The sequence below is a fragment of the Alligator mississippiensis genome, chromosome 8 (assembly GCF_030867095.1).
Source record: "Alligator mississippiensis isolate rAllMis1 chromosome 8, rAllMis1, whole genome shotgun sequence".
In the NCBI taxonomy this organism is placed as follows: domain Eukaryota; kingdom Metazoa; phylum Chordata; order Crocodylia; family Alligatoridae; genus Alligator; species Alligator mississippiensis.
In genome coordinates this window covers 29,317,225-29,339,671 of record NC_081831.1, presented here as the reverse complement: position 1 = coordinate 29,339,671, position 22,447 = coordinate 29,317,225, and the positions used below count along the sequence as shown (strand labels likewise).

General features: G+C 48.3%; 1 protein-coding gene across 9 annotated transcripts in view; it reads right to left on the bottom strand.

Moving 5' to 3' along the window:
* The window catches only part of ENOX2 (ecto-NOX disulfide-thiol exchanger 2), a 201,205-nt gene that overhangs the window by 5,683 nt on the left and 173,075 nt on the right, over positions 1-22,447 (bottom strand). For all 9 annotated transcript variants that reach the window (XM_014598592.3, XM_059732597.1, XM_059732598.1 and 6 more), the window contains 3 exons: positions 19,719-19,900; positions 18,163-18,270; positions 14,601-14,657 (listed from right to left, as the gene is read on the bottom strand). In XM_014598592.3, coding sequence (XP_014454078.1) covers positions 14,601-14,657; positions 18,163-18,270; positions 19,719-19,900 — 347 coding nt within the window. The remainder of the gene's footprint in view (positions 1-14,600; positions 14,658-18,162; positions 18,271-19,718; positions 19,901-22,447) is intronic.

Sequence of the window (22,447 nt, the reverse complement as noted above, 5' to 3'; positions counted from 1 at the left end):
GGCGGCTAGGAATGGAACCAACTTCCAAGGGAAGTGGTGCTGGCTCCTACCCTGGGGGTCTTTAAGAAGTGGCTCGATGCCTACCTGGCTGGGGTCACTTGAGCCCAGTTTCCCTCCTGCCCAGCCAGGGGGTTGGACTTGAAGTTCTACAAGGTCCCTTCCGACCTTACTTTTATGATTCTATGATTCTATGCTAGGGGAAGAGTCCTAGCAGTGAGTAACAAGCCCAGCGGCTGGTTGCCAGGGCAACCAGAGGAATTCAGCTGACCAGAAGGGGCAGGGCCTGGCTCCCATATAAAGCCCAGGGGCTGAGCCCAGGATGGGAGTTCCCTGCCAGCAGCCAAGGGGGAATAAGCCCCCTCAGGGAAGCGGGGAAGCCTGACTGAAGGAGCAGCGTCTGACACGGCTGAGGGATGGAGTATTCTCCGGTAGGCTGGAATGTTGTTAGAGCTGGGCGGCTTCAGTTTAAGTTATAGCTGAGGGGCTTGCATTTTGTTTGCTGTTTGTTACCGGTGGTTTGGGTGAGGCTATTAGGGGTTGGAGGAGGCCTCATAGGGGACCTACAGCAGCGTGGGGACTCCAGTGCCAGCGAGGGAGCAGCATTTGGGGTGCACTGACCTCCAGCCCCAGAAAGGGGGGCAGCATTTTGAGAAGCCCCAGGAGAGGGGGCTGGCCCTCTGAGAAGACCCAAGAGAGGGGGGGCGGCCCTCTGACAAGCCCCAAGAGAGGAGGCGGCCCTCTGACAAGCCCCAGGAGAGGAGGCGGCCCTCTGACAAGCCCCAGGAGAGGGGACAGAGCAAGACAGGGCCGTGCAGGGCCCAGAGAGGAAAAGGGGGCCAGATTATAACAAGGCCCAGACCGAACAACATCAATTCCATCAGCGAGGCATGGGCTGCGGTGTAGGAAAGGAAACGGAGCTGCAGATAGCACCCCTTGGCATCGGGGCAGTAAAAGGGCAGCCTCATGCTAATTAGCATCAATTAACCAATTAACAACAAGGCGTGGCAGATGAGAAGGCGTGCGGTTGCCCCAGGAACAGTTGTGCAGGCCACATTTAGATCGGACCAGAGCAGACACCTGTTAGAATGGTGCATTGGCCGGGAAAGTTTCATACAGCAGTGTCGCAGAGCACTTAGGTGCACTGCTCCTAAGAAGGGAGAAAACTGCTAGGGAAAGAGCCCTAGCAGTGAGTAACGAGCCCAGCTGCTGGTTGCCAGGGCAGCCAGAGGAGGTCAGCTGACTAGAAGGGGCAGGGCCTGGCTCCCATATAAAGTCCAGGGGCTGAGGCCAGGCTAGCAGTTCCCTATCAGCAGCCAAATGGGGAAGGAGCTCCCTCAGGGAAGAGAGGGAAAGCCTGACTGAAGGAGCAGCGTCTGATACAGCTGAGGGATGGAGTATTCCCCGGTAGGCTGGAATGTTGTTATAGCTGGGCGGCTTCTGTATAAGATTGTACCCGCCTCCGTTCGATTAGGAGCTCGCGCGCCGCCTTAGCCTGGGCTCGGGATCTTGTGCCCCCGAGCTTCGTTGGTACGCCCCAGGGTTTACCCCGGCTGGTATTAAGGGGGACCCCAGAACTCGCCTGCCACGACTTTGATGACTCTCTCAGTGGGGGGTCTTCCCTTGGGGTATCCCCTGGTGCCGGCACACCTCTTCGCAGGTACTCTCGGGGCTCCGTCCTCCCCTACAACCCGGTCATACGCCACCTCAGGTCTTCCTGTCCTGGCCTCTCACCCGTCCTCGTCTCGTCCTCTCTCTCGGCTCGGGCACCCTAGCCCCTACAGGCTGTCTTCGGGCCGGGTATGCCTCACCCAGTTGGAGGGTGCTGCCCTGATCCCTCCTTCCTTGGGAGGCAGCCGTCCTCTCTGCCTCCCCCAATAGTCTCGGCCGCCGTTACCCACTCCGGCAGCTCCGCAATACCGGCCACAGCTGGCCCCGCTCTCAGGGTAGCTGCTACGCCTCACGCTGCCTCGGGTGTTGGGTTCCCCGCTGGCTGCTGCCCCGCCTCTGGGGGTGACTTCTCCCTCTGTCTCTTCCCTTCTGGGTTCTCCGCTGCGCTGCTCGCAGCCTGCTCCGCAACACCGGCTACAGCTGGCCCCACTCTCGGGGTAGCTGCTACGCCTCCCGCTGCCTCGGGTGGTGAGTTCCCCGCCGGCTGCTGCCCCGCCTCTGGGGCTGACTTCTCCCCCTGTCTCTGCCCCTCTGGGCTCTCCGCTGCACTGCTCACAGCCTGCTCCGCCTCTATCCGGCGGCGTCCCGCACGCCGCGGGTGGCGGCTGATCCCCTGCTCGCTGGAGCTCCGTGCTCCTGCTCTCTCCCTCCAGCCGCCCCGCTGCTTCGGCGGGGCCGCCTTTTGTTCCTCCCGGCCGGCGTGCCCCGCCCCTGCCGCTCAGCTGCAGCTGGATAAACGCCTGGCTGATGGCCCGCGCCGGCAGCGCCGGCGCGTGGAGTTTCTTCGGGTCTTCCGGCCCTGCGGGAGGTAAGCAGACCCCTTGGCCGCCGCGGGGGTCTCCCGGTGCCCCCGCTCCCCTGGGACAAAGATATAGCCAAGGGGCTTGTGTTTTGTTTGCTGTTTGTTACCGGTGGTTTGGGTGAGGCTATTAGGGGTTGGAGGCGGCCTCATAGGGGACCCACAGTAGCGTGGGGCGCAGCATTTGTGGTGCACTGATGCTAGCCCCAGAGAGGGGCAGTAGAGAAACCCCAGAGAGGGGCAGCAGAGAAACCCCAGAGAGGGGCAGCATTGTGAGAAGCCCCAGTGCGGGTGTGGAGAAGCCCCAGAGAAAGGGGCAGCACTTGAGAAGCCCCAGATAAGGGGGCAGCACTTGAGAAGCCCCAGTGCGGGTGTGGTGAACCCCTAGAAAAGGAGGGCAGCGCCTGAGAAGCCCTAGAGAAGGGGGCAGTGCCTGAGAAGCTCAGGAGAGGGGGCAGCATTGTGGAGAATTCCCGGAGAAGGGGGCAGCGCTGTGAGAAGCCCCAGAGAAGGGGGGCACAGAGTGAGACAGGGCCATGGAGAGCCCTAGCACCAGAGAGGGCGCAGATCAAAAGAGGCAGGGCCCGGAGAGGACAAGGGGGCCAGATTATAAACAAGGCCCAGACCGAACAATGTCTATTCCATCTGCAAGGCTTGGGGCGTGGTAAAGGGGTGGTTGGAGCCATGCATAGCCCATAAGGCTAGGGTGCCCCAAAACACCCACTATAGAACGGGGCCTACAAAGGGGTCCAGGAGCCCACGGGGCTTGGAGCACATCTAAACCGTGTCCAAGAAGACATGAAGGCAGCCTCGCTAATATAGTTGAACACCAAAGATGTGGCGGGCGAGAATTTGAGGGTGCCCTTGGGCCAACTTGGCACAGGGAAGGGGGCCTTGAGATCACGGCCCTCCTGCAGGACCCCGCGCCGTGACAGGCAGTATGCATCATAGGATGCTGGCTTGTCCATATGAGGAAAAGAATCCTTGGGTCCAGAGAGAGAGAGAAGTGGGAGCAGATGCTAAGCCTGGGTCCAGAGTCACAACCACAGGTTTTGGTTTGGCTACATCAAACGATACAAAGCCTACGGGAGCAAGTCGCTAGACAACAGGCTCTGTTAGCCAACATGATTGGAAGCATCCACACATGACCGGTGGTCCAGGCGGGGATGTGTGGCTATGGAGCTAAGAGTGACCCTTAGGCGGGAGACCAGCCACCCGCAGTTACAGTCGAAGTGACAATGGAGGGAAAAAAGGTACGAGCTATGCTGGACTCAGGCTCATTGCAGACAATGGTGCGGAGCAATGTGCTACTGACTAAAGAAAGGGAGATAGAGGATCACGTCAAGGTACAATGTTGGTGCGGGGACTCCCTCGGAGTCGACAGAGTAGGGGTCATACTTCAAGTTGGTGATAGGACCCGGCAGATGCTAGTTGGGGTCACTGAGCATTTACCCTACCCAGCAGTAGTGGGTTGTGACTGGCCTGAGCTGTTGGGGGAGATAGCCATGGTGAGGCCAAAGGAGAAGGTTGAGGAATTCGCAGTAGAGACAGAACAAGTGCCCCCTGAAGAAGAGGCTAGACAAAAGGTGGATGTCACCCCTTTGTGGGAAGATGAACATTTTCAGCTGGGGCAGAGTTGGGAGGCAGACTTTCGGTATGCGTTGCAAGAACACCTAGCTCAACAAGATGGCAAGGTCTTACGGCCAGAGCTGATGAAGACAACACCAAGTTTTGAGGTACGGAATGGTCTCCTGTACCGAACTGAGCAAGGGAAGCCTGGAGGGGACGAGGTCATACAGCTGCTAGTACCTCGGCGATATCGACGGGCTGTCTTGAAGGTGGCTCATGAACTCCTTATGGAGGGACATTTTGGCAGAGACAAAACCGAAGCCCACATTAGGGCAAGATTCTTTTGGCCCGAACTGTTCCGAGAAGTGGCAAGGTGTTGCGCCTCCTGTCCTGTATGCCAAAAAGCGAACCCTAGGTGCCCCCCAAAGGCCCCTTTAATTCCGATGCCTTTGATAGAGGTTCCCTTTGAGCGAGTGGCTGTGGACATCGTGGGGCCACTTCCCCGAAGTAGCGCTGGAAACCAGTATATACTAGTCCTACTAGATTATGCAACCAGGTACCCAGAGGCCGTGCCGATGAGAACCATATTCGCTCCAAAGGTGACAAACGAGCTATTGAAGATATTCTCTCGGGTAGGACTCCCTAGGGAACTAATGACAGACCAGGTGATGAATTTTACCTCACGCATCTTCGAGGGAGTGAGTAAAGCCCTAGGGATTAAACACCTGAAGACGGCAGTCTATCACCCTCAAACAGACCAACTCGTGGAACGTTTTAATCAGACCCTAAAACAGATGTTAAAGAAGTTTGTGGCTGACAGCCCTCAGGATCAGGATAAAATGATACCACCTCTGTTGTTTGCTGTAAGAGAGGCACCCCAGGCCTCAACCAGGTTTTCACCCTTTGAACTATTATACGGCCGGCAACCCTGGGGAATACTGGATCTGATTAAAGAAGGTTGAGAGGAACAACAGGGTAAAGACCAGAACTTGATCCAGTATGTGATACAACTGCGGGAACTCCTTGAAGCTGCTCAGAGTGAGGTCGTAGGAAATCTCAGAGGCCCAGCAATGTCAGGTGAGATATTACAACTAGGGGCCCGGGAAAGGAAGTTTGAAGTGGGAGACTGCATGTTGGTTCTATTACCTGACCGAGAGAAGTTGCTTGCCTGGTGGCAGGGACCCTATGAAGTTATACGCCAAGTGGGGCCCTTGGACTATGAGGTGTATTAGACAAACAAAAGAAGAAGCAAGTATACCACGTCAATCTGCTGAAGAAGTGGGAAGACTGAGAGTGTATGTATCTGGCCTCTCATCCTGACGAACTAGAATTAGGACACTCTTTGACAGAGGAAAGCGGACCGGGTAATGTAGAACTGGCCTTGCGACTAATCGGAGGAACAGAGGAGACAGGCTGCCAGACTAATCAGGGAGTTTGGAGACGTGTTCCAGGAAACACCTGGGGAAGCTCAAGGTATGGTACACTGGATAAAAACTCCTCCAGGCCAGGTGATCTGGGAGAGTTGGAGACGGACTCCCCAGCGACTACACAGACAGACTCTAATGGACAGAGTTTTGGCCCCCCATATGGGTTATGCTATGGCATATATAGATTATTTTATTATATATACTGAAGAATGGGCCGAACACCTCAAAGCGCTAAGGGCAGTGGTGCAAGACTTGAAAAGGAAAGGGCTTACAGCCAATCCAAAAAAATGTACCATGGGGAAAGAATGCCTGTACCATGGGGAAAGAAGAAATTCAATACCTGGGGTTCCTAGTAGGAAGTGGAAAAGTGAGACCGTTATTAAGCAAGGTGGAGGCTTTGCAGAGGTACCAAGCTCCCCAATCTAAAAAACAAGTGAGGGCTTTTATGGGGCTAGCCAACTATTATAGAAGGTTTGTACCCCACTTTGCAGATTTGGTTGTACCATTGACAGAGATGACAAAGGCAGGGGCTCCTGCCAAGATGAGATGGACGCTGGAGACGGAAAAGGTATTCCGAGCGATGAAGGAAGCACTGTGCTTGCAACCCCTGCTATATACCCCAGACTTTAATAAACCCTTCCTGGTGCAGACCAATGCATCAAAAGCAGCTGTTGGATCAGTGTTGATCCAGATAGAGGGGGAAGAAGAGCGCCCTATAGCATACATAAGTAGGAAGTTACACCCACCAGAGCGGAATTACGCCACGATAGAAAAAGAGTGTTTGGCGATTAAGTGGGCAGTGGAAACATTCTGCTACTATCTGCTAGGACGGCAGTTCACGCTGATTATGGACCACGCATCCCTACGCTGGTTGCAGAGCATGAAGACAGACAATGCTAGGCTGACGAGGTGGGCCCTTAGTCTGCAACCATATTGTTTTGAGGTAAAACATTGCCCTGGAACCAAAAACATAAGCGCTGATTTCTTCTCAAGGCAATACAAGGAAGAAGAGGGGCTAAGAGAAACAGAAAGACCATGGCCAAGAGAGAAGAGTGGGGGGGGAGGGGGGTGTAGCAGAGAACCCTAACCCTGTTGCTAAGAGGCAGAGCGGCTCCCCTAGGCGCAGAACCTTCCAGTTAGGGCCAGCAGGTCCAAGACAGACTGTCCCAGGGGAGCTGGGGTTGTAGGAGGGCCCCAAGCCAAAGGGAAGCCTCGCTTACCTTCCGCAGAGCCCGAAGAGCAGGAGGAGATGCGCGCGGCAAAACAATCATCACGGCTGGTCAGCCGCGCTTACATTCAGCTGGGGCCGGGCAGCGTGGGCGGGAGACACCGCCCAGAGGAAATAAAAAGCTGCCCCGAGGATACGGCAAGGTGGCAGACGAGCAGAGGCTCATAGAGAGAGCCCTCACCCAGAGGGACTCAGCTGCTGCGTCAGGCAGCGTGGGAAGTCGGGGGCGGAGCCAGGAGAGGCTCCGACAGCGGAGCTGAGAGAGTCAGCAGTGACGCCGACAACAAAGCCGGCAGGAAAGCCGGCAGCAACGCCAGCAGAGAAGCCGGCAGCAAGGCCAACAACAGAGCCAACGGAGTCAGCAGGGACGCCGGCAGCAGAGGCGGCAGCAAAGCTGGGAGCGACGCTGGCGGAGAAGCCAGCGGTGACACCTGCAGCAGGGCTCACAGCAAAGCTGGGAGAGAGACCGGCGGCGACGCCAGCAGAGGCTCCAGCAGCAGCACCCGCAGCAGAACCGGCAGCGGCACCAGCGGAGGAACCGGTCACAGATGCAGAGAAAGCAGCGTCAGGGCAAACCGGCACTGGAATCAAAGAGTGAGCCTGCAGTAAAGCCGTGGAGAGAAGGTAATAGGGGCGTGGCCAACGGGGCCCCATCGGATGTCGCCGGAGGGTGGCCGAAGACGCAAGGAGGGATGAAACAAGTGGCGGACGGAGCCCACTACAGCCCTAGGATAAAAGGCTGGGACTCAATACCCGAGTAGGGCGAGCCACCAGGGCTGTGGAACCGGGCACAGGGGATCCACGGGGCCTATAGGCCAGGGGCACCCTTCGTGGCCTCCTGGCCCAGTAGCCTAGTGCTTCAGCTATCGCGGTGGTGGGATTTGCACATCCAGTCACAGGGTGGTTGGTATAGGGCATTAGGAATTTGGATTGGGGGAGCCAGGTCGGAGGACTTCAAAGTCCGTGCATCAAGGCACGGCTCGAGGACACTGGCACATAGCTGGCAGGCCGCAGGAAGAGGTCAGGTAGAGCCAAGAACACCTAAGGGGCCCGAAGACCGGCAACCCAAGGTGGCGAGTGGCCGGGGTGTAGGGGAGGTCAGAGCCCTGCGAATGCCCACCGGGAGGCGCGATGACCCTAGAGGCTACCCCGAAGGGGAACCCCTCCACTGAGTTAACATTCAAAGTCATGGCAGGCGAGTCAAGGGGATCCCCTGACATCAGCTGGGGTAGTCTTTGGGGTCCACCCGCAAGCCCAGGACAGGCGCAATCAATAGTACGGGCTAAGGCCGCATGAGAGCGCCTAATCGAGCAGAGGCGGGCACAGAGACCTAGACCCAATCCCTACCAACCAGTCAAGTGGCAGGAGGAGGAGGGTCAACCCTTTGTAAATGGTGAGAGAAGAAGGACAGAGGGACGGCCGAGAGGTGGACTCCTAATGCTTACAGTACTGTGCCCACCACCTCAGTCAGAGAAGTACACCAGGCCTGGGGCCATCCTTCACAATTATTTAAAAGCTGTAGGGAAAAGACAGGCCTAAGCGACAACCTACCAAGGTTGGCTAGTGTGGGGGGACTGCCCGCAGCAGGGCAAATCCCATGAAATCCCACATGGTGCGTCTTGGGTAAAAGGCGGGTAGGAGGCACCTAAAAACCTCCGCCTCTGGGTGTCTAGATGGTCGAAGAAAAAGAGCCAGGACCTGAGAGAACGGAGACAGAATGTGCGACGGATAAGAATCAAGAACCGGCTCGGTGAGTCTGAATCTTGAGGGGGGAGGTGTGTCGCAGAGCACTTAGGTGCTCTGGTCCTAAGAAGGGAGAAAACTGCTAGGGGAAGAGCCCTAGCAGTGAGTAATGAGCCCAGCTGCTGATTGCCAGGGCAACCAGAGGAGGTCAGCTGACCAGAAAGGGCAGGGCCTGGCTCCCATATTAAGTCCAAGGGCTTAGGCCAGGCTGGGAGTTCCTTGCCAGCAGCCAAGGGGGAAGGAGCTCCCTCAGGGAAGAGAGGGGAAGCCTGACTGAAGGAGCAGCATCTGACACGGCTGAGGGATGGAGTATTCCCCGGTAGGCTGGAATGTTGTTATAGTCGGGCGGCTTCCGTTTAAGTTATAGCTGAGGGGCTTGCATTTTGTTTGCTGTTCATTACCGGTGGTTTGGGTGAGGCTATTAGGGGTTGAAGGAAGCCTCATAGGGGACCCACAGCAGTGTGGGGACCCCAGTGCCAGTGAGGGCGCAGCATTTGGGCTGCACTGACCCCAGCCCCAGAAAAGGGGGCAGCCTTCTGAGAAGCCCCATGAGAGGGGGCTGGCCCTCTGAGAAGCCCCAGGAGAGGGGACAGAGCAAGACAGGGCCTCACAGGGCCCAGAGAGGAAAAGGGGGCCAGATTATAACAAGGCCCAGACCAAGCAACTTCAATTCCATCGGCAAGGTGGGGCTGCGGTATAGGGGAGGAAACGGAGCCGCAGATAGCGCCCCCTGGCATTGGGGCAGTAAAAGGGCAGTCTCCTGCTAATTAACATCAATTATCCAATTAACAACAAGGCATGGCAGGCGAGAAGGCGGGCGGTTGCCCCAGGAAAAGGTGTGCGGGCCACGTTTAGATCGGCCCAGAGTAGATACCTGTTACAGATGGTAAAGAAGTTTTTCCTTATGTCCAGTCTAAAACAGTCTTCCAGCAGTTTGTGACTGCTAGACCTTGTCTTCCCTTGAGGTGCCCTGGCGAACAGACGTTCTCCCAGTTCCTGATGCACACCTCTTATATACTTAAAACCTGCCATCAAGTCACCCTTGAGCCTTCGCTTCTCCAGGATAAGTCCCATGCCTCTCAACCTCTCCTCATAAGGCCTGCTCTCTTGACCTGTAATCATGCATGTAGCTCTCCTCTGCACTTTCTCAAGCTTCTTCACATCCTTTCTAAAGTATGGAGCCCAGAATTGGATGCAGTACTCCAATTGTAGCCTCTCCACGGCCGAGTAAAGCGGGAGGATGACTTCTTGGATCTTGTTTGAGATGCGTCAATAGATGCAAGTCATAGTTTTATTTGCTTTGTCAGCTGTGGCATCACATTTGTGGCTCATGTTCATCTTGTGGTCAATCATAACTCTCAAGTCTCTTTTGGTCATGATGCTAGCGAGTGTAGCACTGGCAAGCCTATAAGTGTAATGTGAGTTTTTTCTCCCAAGGCGGAACACCTTACATTTCTCTGTTTTGAATATTATCAGGTGTTGATCCGCCCACCTTGCAAGCCTGTCCAGGTCAGCCTGAATTGCCAGCCTATCCCCTAACGTGAACGCACATCCCCATAATTTGGTGTCATCTGCAAACTTAGCCAGTCCACTTCTGAGCCCTGAATCCAGATCATTTATGAATACATTAAAGAGTACTGGTCTGAGTACTAAGCCCTGGGGGATGCCACTGGTCACCACGCACCATGTTGACTTGGTTCCACTGATTATCACTCTCTGGGTCCGACCACAGAACCATTTCCCCAGCCCTTGGATAGTAAGGTTGTTGAGGCCACAGTTCCCCAATTTGACCATGAGAACATCATGGGAGACCAAGTCAAAGACTTTTTTGAAATCCACATATATAACATAAACCTCTTCTTTGTCCAAGTGATGCATCACCTGGTCATAGAAGGAAATGAGGTTGGTCAGGCAAGGCCTACCCACAACAAAGCCATGTTGGCTATCTCTCAGAATGGTGCCTTCCATTAACCTGTTGTTGATGGTTTCTTTGATGATTTTTTCCAAGTTCTTAACGGGGATTGAGGGCAAACTGACTGGCCTGTAGTTCCCTGGATCTTCCTTTCTTGAAGATAGGCACCACATTGGCCCTCTTCCAATCTTCAGGGACCTCTCCCAAGTGCCACGAGTTTTCAAATATCCTCGCCACTGGTCATGCTATGATGTCAGCCAACTCTTTTAGCACTCTAGGGTGTATTCCCCATCTGGGCCAGCTGACTTGTAGATGTCCAGCCTCTCAAGCTGTTTCTTCACAAGATCTTCACCAATTATAGGCATATAATCACCCTTGCCCTGGTAGTCCTGCATCCTGTCAGGCATTGTGATCAATTTGGGCTTGTGGAAAACTGATGCAAAGTAATCACTGAGATTAGCTTTTTCCTGGCTGTCGGTTGTCAGCTGTCCCATTTGGTTCAGCAAGAGCCTGATGTTGCCTGTTTTGTTTTCTGGTTTCCCATGTATCTGATGAAGGACTTTTTATTGTCTTTGATTCCTGTAGCCAGTTTGAGTTCAGTTTCAGCCTTAGCATTTCTGGTCCACTCCCTACAGGTGCAGGCCAGTGCTGCCTAATCCTCCTTAGTGGTAGTTCCCAACTTCCATCCCTTATAAGCTTCCCTTTTCAGATTCAGGAAGCCCATGAGTTCCCTATTGAGCTAAAGGTCTCCCAGCCCTTTTGCTACCTTTCCTATGGGCTGGAATGGACTTCCCTTGTGCTTTTAGGATCACATCCTTAAGGAGTGACCACTCATCGTGGACTCCCCTCCCTGTCAGATCATGGTCTCTTAGGGTCTCAACAACCAACCTCCTGAGCTTGTGAAAGTCAGCTTTCCTAAACTCGAGGGTTTCTGCATTGCTGACTGATTTGCCAGCTTTGTGATGGACAGAGAAAGTGATCAACTCTTGATCACTGTCACCAAGCTTCCTTTCGATTCTCAGGTCACTGACTAGATCATCATCCCCTTTGGCCAGAACCAGATCCAGCATCACCTTACCTCTTATCAGCCCATAGACTTTTTGAGTCAAATAGAGCTTGTCAGTGCAAGTGAGGAAGCTTTGCGATTGATCAGATTTGGCTGAATACTCTTCCCATGAGATATCAGGGTGGTTAAGCTCACCAAAAATTGAAGAGAGGTGGGGACACCAAACATGCTTGCCTGATGTGGTTAGGGTGCAGTAAATGGGAGGTTGGAGCCCCATAAGATTAGGCTACAGCTACTGGAATTACCTTTGCTCCATTTCCTTCAGCTCCCAAGATATTATATGATAACATCAAGTCATGGGAGGAAAGGGGACTCCATCTGAGCTAATTGGAGTTTGGTGCTTCCAGAAAAATTAACAGCAGCATAGGCCTGCCATATCCTGGACAAGCAGGGTTTTAGCCTCTGAAAGGGAGCAAATGGACACCAAGTCGTTAGAGTGGTTTTATCTTTTATTTAATTTTTCTCACTCTATAAATCTAATTATAGAAGCAGAATAAGATCTTCAGAACAAATGGTCACCTGCAGTAAATTCCCCCCGCAACCCCTTGCCTCCGCCTCAAATACTGCTGTGATATCCCCAGGTCCTCTTTTTTAAAAGTGAGACAGAAAAGTCTAAAACAACTGTAGCTTGTGGCATTTAAGGACAAGTTCTTGATACTCCCAAGCTTTGTTTCATAATTAAAGCTTCTGCTGACAAAGATGAAGCATCAAGATCAGATTTACAGGTCTGATATGAGGCTTATATGCAGGGAAAAGTGCTCGTGGGGCTCCTTTCACCTTTTCCAGAAGGCTCAGATTTCACAGTTCTGCCAGTAAAGCTTTTATGAACCAGACTGAGTTTCCTTCTTCAGTGTTTTTGGCAAGCCATTCATTCTAATTTTGTTTCTCCTTGCTGCTTTTTCTATATTATCTAAATTAAGCTCCATCTCTGCCTCCCTCTCAGCTTCACCAGAGTCACAAAGGCAGAAGCAGTTCTAACTCTCTCGCTTGTTTTTCCTAGGCCAGTTTCTAGCACAGTGGTTCATTTCTAGGACCGTGGTTCAAGCTTCCAGGTCAGTAACATATTTCTAACTTTGTTCTTCACTGAAAGCATATGGGTGTCAGAACAGTTCTTAGGGTCTCAAATTAAAAACATCAAATCTCCAATGTCTGCATTGATGATCACTTAACTTTTTTTTCAGCCCCAGCATTCTTGTTTGTTCTGGCTGCTGTGTTGATGCATGAAGTCAGAGAGCCCCTCCACCCACCCTGAAATGCTCTTTTTAATGGTTGTGTTTCAGTTTTGTAAATGATTTTGGTTGTTTTGGAAAACACATCTTCTGCAGTTGTCTTTTTTCTTCAGGAATTTATTTAATGCAGAGATGGAGACAGATTGTTGTGTTTATAGAGGCAGGAAATCAGAGAGCAAAGGAACAACCTTAATAGCTCAAGTTTTAAGCAGCTGTTGTAGTCTAACACCCTACTGGTCTCCCTATACATTCATTTTTATAGTGGTCCATAATCTTTCAAAACCTTACACTTTAGGCTGTAGCTTTCCCTGCTAAGTTTCTCTGTGAAGATGATTTTTTTTAATTAATAAAGCCTTTAGCCATTATTGAGCGTGAAAATCTGAAAACACAAATCTTTCCATTGTTAAAAACTGTTCTATTCATCTTGTGGGAGGAATCACTCCACTGAGTAAGCTCTGACCCATAAGGTATCCAGCCTGGACTAGCTACCTGGCATAGTTTGTGCTTTTCCTATTTGAAAAAAGTTGGCTTTAAAATAGAAAAATGAATAGAGTAAAAATTGCATAAGAGAAGTAGAATTTCTGTCCTTTTTCTGAGACATAATACTGTTGCTAAGAAATTGTAAATTGTGAATCATTAAAATGAACTTGATTTTTTTCATGATTAAGTTTCAGATAGCTACTAAAAATACCAGAATGAGGCTTCCATGATAGCATCAGTAATTTGTGAATCTGATAAGAAGTAGAAGCCTTGGTTGAGAACTAAGAATTCAGTCCTTAAGTATTTCCACTCCAGTCCCCTCCCACTCACAGGGCCAGCTTCCTTTGTGTGATGTTATGGACAAGAAATGCAAAAGGATTATCTTATCCTCTGCATTAGCCAGGCTACAAATTTGCCTTTCAGAACAATCTGCAGAAATCTCCAGCTGTCTGCAATTAAAGAAGTTGGCTTCTCATTGACACAGAAATCTCAATATGTCTAAAGCTCACATATTAGATACTCAATAAAAGGAAACACATCAGTGCCTATGTCGTCTTTCTCTTGAGGAACCAATGGATATCAAGCAACATATGTTTTGGGGGTACTAGCATGAAAAATAATCCTCTGAGTGTGAGGCCTCTGGCAGAGGTTACATTTAAGACATGATTATCCAGTTGCTCATGTCTTATATATACAATCATTCGATTTCTGGTGTGATAAAGCAGGGAATAAACCACAAAGTTATTACACAAAAGAAGTGTAGTAACTTTGTGGCTGGTTTCCATCACACTGTAAATTGAACATGTGGCCAGTCACAAGGGCTTGGATGTACTTCTATGGCTGGAAGCCCAGTCAGCTGATCAGGGGTCCCAGCCATGGTAGGTCACTGGACCCAAGGGCTCCATGCACTCTCACAGCTGGGAGCCTCATTTAGACAACCGGCACTCTCAGCCAAAGGACAGCATGTGAGCTCAGCTTATTAGGCCTTCCAGCAGTGGGAAGGCATGGGAGCTCTTGGCTCCCATGCACTCCCACAACTGGGAGCCCATCAGGTGCTGGGCACCCAGGTTGCTGGTGTAGGGGAAGCTCAGGATCATGATCTCAGGCTTTGCACCAGCAATATGGCACTATAATGAACTGATCCCTGATCCCACAATCATGCCTCCTGACATGCACATGTAGCATGGTAGGAGGCGTAATTATTGAGACTGCAGTTCAGATCCCATTGTGCCAAGGGTCTGAGGGTGCATCATCTCATGCAGGGCAACCAGTTTCTTGCACCGCAAAGCTGAAGACATTTAATTTCCTTCCAACCTGAGGTTTTTCTGATGTTTAATGCAATGACCTTTTGTTTGCTAGCCTAGATGTGTCAGGCTAATATACTCAATAATAAATGAAGCTTCAGACAGTAGAACAGTTGGTTGCAACTTCCCCCAGCACTGTGATCTGAAAATTAGAGAGGGAAATATTTTGACTTACAGTTCCTTGATTATCAGCCGTGTTTCTCTCCTTGTCTTCTTCATTTGCCATCTCTTGCTATATACAGTTAAAGAAAAGGAAAAGGTTACAATACTTGGCACTGTATTCTCTTTGATCTCTGAAAATGAAGTTCTTGAATTCTAACTGGGATTCAAATACTTTTAATAACCAGAAAGGCAACTACTTGGAATGTGACCTTTCCTTTAATTGGCACTGGCCAACATGTGAGGTTAGGGCTGGGGTTGTCATGTGAGCTAGTATGGACTAGGTATGCAGCATCATCTATTAACTGGCAACTGGCTCTCCTGACTTCAGAGAACAGTGTTCTTATGAAACATCTCTAGCAAAGGTACAAAAAACTGGGGGAACAAAGTTATAGGGGACATGGACAGCAGGGTGCATTTTACAAAGCCAACAGACTGTCAAATCTATTTACTAATAAACAATTTCCATGGGGGGTCCAAACAGTCTGGTTGTAACACCCATGAACAGCTAGCATTTCCAAGACCTGTAGTTTTCCTTGGACCCAAAATGGACAAACAGATGTGACTAGGAAGTGCAGTCAATAGATAGAGAACATTCTTAAACCATAGTAGAATTTGTGACAGTATGAACAATCTCAGATACTTCTGCACTTACAGTCCAAGTTGCAGAAATGAGGCTGAAAGCCTCAGGGGTTTGGAGTCCTGTGTAAAGCAAAGTCCCAAAACCCAGACTGAAGTCTTTGAATCTAACTCATTAACTGAGTAGTGGATGCGAAGACATTCATCATGGCACTTACAAAAGCAGTACTGATGCAGATGGAGACTTTCTGGGTACCTTTGAACTCTGCTAGCCACCCCACAGCAGATGGCATTCCAACTCTTTAAGGGACTTAGTGTAGAATGTCGCAGAAAGAAAACCTTTTCACTTAGCAGAGGAGAATGGTCAAAGTCGAAGATGCTCCCAAGTCTACAGGCCCATACGCATGGCTAAGGCATGCCAGTTTCTACTGCTAATGGCACAAAAGGGGGTGATGTACCTAAAATCCCATATAGCCACTTTTGACTTTTCAGGGACCCATTTACAGCTGAGTGTGTGTGGGGAAGGGAGGGAAATCTTTTAGTACAAAGTTGGAACACGATTTGAACTCACATCTTTGGGACTAAAATGAAACATCTTAATTTAAACCAATGCATTACAAAAGCTCATCACTTGTCAAATTGTGGAGCTGTCTATTCTACTTTCATCTAATGGGCTAGCAAGGCATTTTTAATCCAGGGATTTACACGGAAGATAGATAGAACAATACAAAATTATCAGCTCTGAGCCAGATTTTCTGTAGGAATTCAGAGTATAACTCTCCCTGAATTTCAGTGGGATTTGGACATGCAATGCTTTATGCCCTTTTGTACATCCGAGCCTACTATTTTCATATTTCAGCAGAAATTATATGAATTTTCCACTGGTGTCATATTTAGGTAATCACTGAACAGACCCTCCCATATTCACAAGTTGTACATCTCTAAACTAAGAAACTTCTATGCTCCTGGCCTTCCAACCATTTCACAGTTTTACAGATTCCTAAAACAATGATCACAGAATGCAGCATCTTTCCTGTGTCTTTAATTTAGGTGACACGTTGCAGAATTGTTTATTTGACATGTATGTCAAAATAAAGGTAAAATAATATAAGAAACAGTACGTGTTTCTCTAATATCTCCACTTTATCGAGCCTTTGTGGTCACAAAAACCTATGAACAGAAATGCTACATGTATTTAAGCCATCACCAGAAAAACCGGCAAAAAATTTACTAACCAAACTGAATAAAATGTGCCACAGCAAAAGCTGTCATTCTAAAGAAATATGTGTTTCCCTGCACTGCACATGAAATAAGCACAAATATATTGGAACACCATTGTCATAAACATAAAATCTATCACAGTCTTTAGAGGTAACAGATCTGAATATAACTTTAACTACAAATCAAAGTTTTACTATGGATAATGTAGAACCCTTCTTTCCCTCTTTAAAATGTATGCATTATGTATTTCAAATTCTTGCATATAAACCCAACATGTCAGTTAAAATTATATTTCTAAAACATGAGAGCCAGGCTGACAATTTACATAAAAGTCCTGGGAAGCTTGCTTCACTGTTGTTTGGGGGAAACTGCGTTAACTTTGCTGCTAATACAAATCTTCTGGCTGAGCTGGCCCAGCACCCTGCTCCATTAATAACATTTCCTGTTCTTTCTGAGATTCAAGTGACATTGCAATTTGAAAAAGATAGGGAACAAAGAATAAACAGAAGCTTGGAAGAATTTTTTTTCCTGTTAAATCAAGTCTACAACATGTCTCTATATAAGGATATCCAAGAAACACTATATCATTTCCTTTCTAGGGAATCTTCCACCATCTGTGAATTTTAGAAGTTGCTCTCTGAAGTCTACTGTGAAGCCTAAAAGAAGGTTGAACTAATGAGATTCATCCCATATGTTTTGTATGGATTTTTGGACATAGGTATGGGATTTCCCTTCCAGAAGTCACAGTCAGCAGCCAGTTTGGAAGGACACAGTTTCAGGATGCTGTACTAAATACATTACATGGTACCTTCTATCTTGGTCAAGTAGACTGAGCCCTTCTCCTGCACAAGAGTTCTGAATGGCAATACTTTATTACACTTTTCCTTGATACTTAGAACAAAGCATGCCGGTGGTATCTGGTCAACTGACAGAAACCCTGACTTTAATGGCAAGCTTTCAGGCACAAACATCCTTCATCAGGCATTGGAGAAAAGACTGTAAAAGTTCTCCTGAGTAGAAATGAAAGTTCATATTTCACAGGATTTCACGGAGGAGTCAAGAGATGGAACACTCCTCTGGGCAGGCACTTCTTAGCTAGTTGGTCTAATACAAGATATGACCTCTACTATGAGTCCTGATTGCTTTCTCCTCTAGACCAATATGGCTACAACCTGGATACCTGACTTGAATAGGAATTCTGTGGACTAAGCAGGCAAATTTTGTCCCCTTGTTTACATCATGCTGTCCCTGATGGAGAGCCATTAGGAATGGAAAAGGTATTTAGCTTGCTTTCAAAAGTAATAGTATCCATATTTACTGCTCCAAGTTTCAAAAAAGATTTTATAAATGAGTCTGCATTTTGCAGATGATCCTCTAAAATGTGCTCTAAGAGTTTCATTCACTTTTCCTGCAGAAAGCAGAGATACATAACATATAAGAAATTAAATAAACAAACTTCAAAATAAAACACCACAAGAGATTAATGTTTGAACAGAAATTCTCGTGTTTACCATGGTGCGTACCTGGCTCCAAAGTAGTCGCAAAATTCATACTGCTAAGTGGGCTCAACTTTAGGAGCGTATTGGTCTCCAGACAAGGACCACATCTGCCATCACACCAAGCCTGTCCATCTCCTGCACCTGTACCTTGTGCTGCATTTACTGTGAGCTAAGAAGTCCAAGGGATCTAAGCCAAAACAAACCTGTAGGCATGAGAGCCAAAATTCCAATTGTTCTGTAGGTGCCTAGGTGGGATTTTGGCATAATGTACAGACATACCTGTTCCCTGAGGGTTTCTAATAATTTTTCCATTTGTAGTTTGTCTTCTTTCACTTTTTCTAGCTCAGTTTCTTTCTTTTTATATTCATCTTGCACTTTTAGAAGATGCTAGAAAAGAGATGGTACATTTATACCACAGCCTCATTTTTATACATCTTTATTTTAAAAAACATGGCATGAACAAATTCTTAGACTATGTCACATGGGTCATATTCACAACTTTTTAGAAGTTTATGTCTATAAAAGTATTAAATGGTCCCATAAAATCCTCCAGCATGTGACAAAAAGTATTATTATATTATTTATCCATTTTGAGAGCATGTTTTCCTCTAGCCAGCAGAACAGAAATTTGAGCAAGCTTTAATAAGTGTAAGATTTACTATAGTTTTCTACATTGTGGAACAATTACCCTATACTCATAGTAATACTAAGACAGGCAAAGCTTCTCCAAAGAATGGTTTAAAATAAGATTGCTTCATCTTTCTACAGGACATCATCATATTCTGAGAAATTCTGTCCAATGTATCCTAATCCTGGATTGTCCTCAGTTTAACCTACACAAATCACTTGGGAGATTTCAAATGCTGACTAATCCCTTATCCTTGGGTATATGACGTAGGGACTTTCCATTAGATCCTACAGACCAGCAAAAAGACTCCTTCCCAATAAGGATCTCCAGAGCCCTTTGGCTGTTTCTCCCCTAGCTCTCCCGTTTTTCTTGCAGCCAATTTAGAGCTTTACTTCTATAGCAAATGCTACCCTCTGGAGGCTAAGAGCTGAAGTAGAAAAGAGAGCTGAGAATCTGGCTTCCCCCTCCAAACAGGAAGGAGAATGGTTGAGGTAAGAAGGAAAAAAAACAAGTTGTGATTAAAATGTCCAGAATTTCTGAAAGTGCAAGTCAGTTACTGATCCTATTAACTCTCTGTGACTTTTACCATGTAAAATCAAGGTGACTAGCACAGACACTGAAAGGTGGGGGATCTTTGAGATGCTCTGGGTCTAATGCATAGCTGGACAGTTTGCTAAGTTCCTGTTGTGAAGCAGGTTGACTGGTACAGGCCCATGAGCTTTGTGTTAGAACAGTATTACAAAAAGACTTGTTTAAGCTGCTTGGCAATCCTAAGTGTCATAAGTCATGACTCAAGTCCTAAAAATCATGACACTGGCTTCAAAATCATGACAGCAAATTGTGCGAAGAAGTCAAAGGTATGTGGGTTCAAACCTCCTCTGGATAAGGAGGGCCTAGAACTCAGGTTGGTAAAATCCTGAACAAGTGCCCTACCCACTCAGTTATTGGGGTTAAAACATAGGAAGGCCTCCTCCTAGGCTTATGCTCAGGTATATGCATACATGCCCCAACCAGCAGGTAACAACACATGTCCACACGGCAGAGGCAGGGTCAAAATGGTGATACACAGCTAAAAAACTGCTGCTGCTGCTGCAGCAAATATATATATTTTGTTTATGCAACTGCTTCTCTTTTAGAGACACAGAGAGAACCTGAGGACACACTACATTTGAAGCATGAACATATTTCTGGGAAAGGAGAGCTCTACCTGCTGCACACCCTGCAAAGCTTGCTGAAGGAGTTTTAATTGTTGCTCTTTGGTTGTATCTTCTTCTCTGCTCACTTTCCCTTGCTCTTGCTTCAGCAGCTCTACCTCATTTCTATAGGCATCCAGTTGCCAGCGCAGACTGTCATTTTCTTCCTTCAGAGCTTCTACCTGTGAGATCAGTGCTAGAGAATTATGGAGAGAAGGGACAAAAGTTACAAAAATAGCAAGGAAAGCTGGTCTTGTGGTGAGAATACTGGATTCAGCTTGTGACTCTGCCCTAGTATACAATACTGGGCTGGTCATTTAATCTTTCTGAGCCTTCTGGAGATGGTAAGATTTATTTCTCCTACATGTCAGTGGTGTCTAGTTAGACTGCAAATTTCTTAGGGCAGAGGGAACCAACCTTTTTGGTAGGCATGCCATGAATTAGCCCTATGAATTAGCCCCACACCCACCTTGAGTACCATTCTAATCCCTTTCCCTTACCCAATCTGTTGCTCTGCTTTCTGCTCCCTGCCTGATCTGCTGTTCTGCTTTTTACTCCCTGCTTTATCTGCTGCTGTGCTGCCTGTTCCCTCCCCAGTCTGCCATGGGCCACACAAAGAGGTTGCCTATGTCACTTGAGGCCCCCATGCTACAGGCTGGCCATGGATACATGAGGGCAAGGACCATCTCCCATCAGCTACTTAAGAGATAATCAGTATGGGCTCAAACGAGCTATTAGTGAATTTAGGCTGGCAATTAAAGAAAGTTTGTAACCATCAAAACAGTGAGGTTCCAAGCCACCCTACCAAGAAGTGTAGTGGACGCAAAAAAAATAAATGGTTTTAAGGCAGACCTGACATAACTACGGAAGAGATTATGTGACAAGGTTCCCTTCAATAGTAAGGGTCTGAACGCAATTGCTCAGGAGGTTCCTTCAAGACTTCTTTTCCTATATTCCTACTGTCTGTTTGCTCAGTGCTTGTTCTCAATTGCAGTCCCCAAGCATGATAAATAGAGAGGCTAAGCTTGTAGTACCCACTATTATTAAGGTTCAAATGCCCTTTCCCCATTATAAGACCCTGTCTTAGTTGTTTTCAGCTTTATCAATTTTAATTGTGTGAGCTGAGATTTCCTATGCCAAATGTCAACCCTCAGGCTGCACTTTAAAAATGGCAGTCAAAATAGTTCAGCGTTCTCTAAGAATGAAGCTAGGAAAACAATTCTGGCATGCTTTTTTGTTTTTTTGTTCACATGCTGAATAGACGCTTTTAGACTTTAGTAGCTGAATTCACCAAAGTTCTGGCTTCACTGGGGATACTTCAGCCTCGGCCTGAGCTGAATTTCCCTGAAATTACAGTTCTGTGCTTCCACAGAACTACCTTTTCTAAGAAAGGAAGATGGCCTTTCTTCTGCTCATTGACAGTTGTGAAAAAAGCTGCCTGATTCAAATGTAGAGGGAACAAGGAAAGGAAGCCATAGGAAACAAGGAGAGGAGTGTGAAGAGGAAGAAGAAACAGATTGGGACAAAATCCAGAGTACTGCTGGGGACAAGATTTGGAGGCAAGCAAAAGAAAAAAGGAAAACTGGGACTAGACAATAGGGCTGTGCAAAATTTTGGCAGATGTTTCATTTTGGAGGTGTTTCAGACCATTTCAGCAGCCGAAACACTGAATTCAAAGCAAAATGGAAGGCTCCAAAACATCTCTGAAACGAAACAAAACCATGCAAAATGTTTCAGAATGTTTTGGAATGCTTCAGAGGCAGGCTTGAGGGAAACAGAGACTCAGAAGAGGGAGGGGGAAGAGAAGGGAAGAGAGAGGACTGCTATGATGGACATCTGTAGCTGGCCAGTGCCTGTGATCTATCCCTGAGGTCCCTTTCAATCCCAGTGCTCTGGGGAGGGATGGCAGCCTACTGTCATCCCATACGTAGATCTGGGGCCCGCACCCCCAGGGAGGAGTATGGCACAGCCCCAAAGCCCTCCTGGGGGGTGTGGGCCCTGGATCTGCATGCGGGATGACAGCATGCGGCTACTGCCGGCAAGTGATACGAGTTTTGCTTTGAACTGTTTGAGGTGCAGCTTCACAAAAACTCCTGCACCTATCTCCTTGAAATGTGGCAGGTTTCATGCCCTCAGAAGGGGCTACTATTCCTGCAATTTTCATCTGAATCAGGCAAGAAATGACAACATTATAGGCATTTTAGTGATTCCCCATTATAATCTATGGCCGAAACACTATCAAAACTCTAAAACAGATTCAAATCTGCCAAATCAAAATGGGATAGTGATCCGAAAGACTGAAACGAATCACTGTCCCTCTGAAATGCCAAAACCAAAACCAAAATAAAACACAGCTGTTTCACACAGCCCTACTGGACACTGCAATGGAAAGGAGATTGGGACTGGTTGGAAAGGAGCCTGGGGACAAAAAGTCAGAGAAGGTGACCTTAAAATTAGATGATAATCCCAGGGAGGGAGATTAAGATTGGTAGCCAGTGAGGATCAGAAACATAGCTGCATAGCTCCATGACTGAAGCCAAAGAAGAGAGAGAGAGATGGGGAAGAGACAGGAGGGGGACGGGGACAGATTGGATAGGAGAGAGCAGGGTAGGCTAGGCTTGGAGGCAGCAGGCAGAAGAGTCTGCAGTCATGACAGAACACTTCCTTCCAACCCTGGAATTGCACCCAATGTTCCAGTCTCACCATTCCTCTGCTGCCAGCAAACTTCTCTGAAGTCAACTGG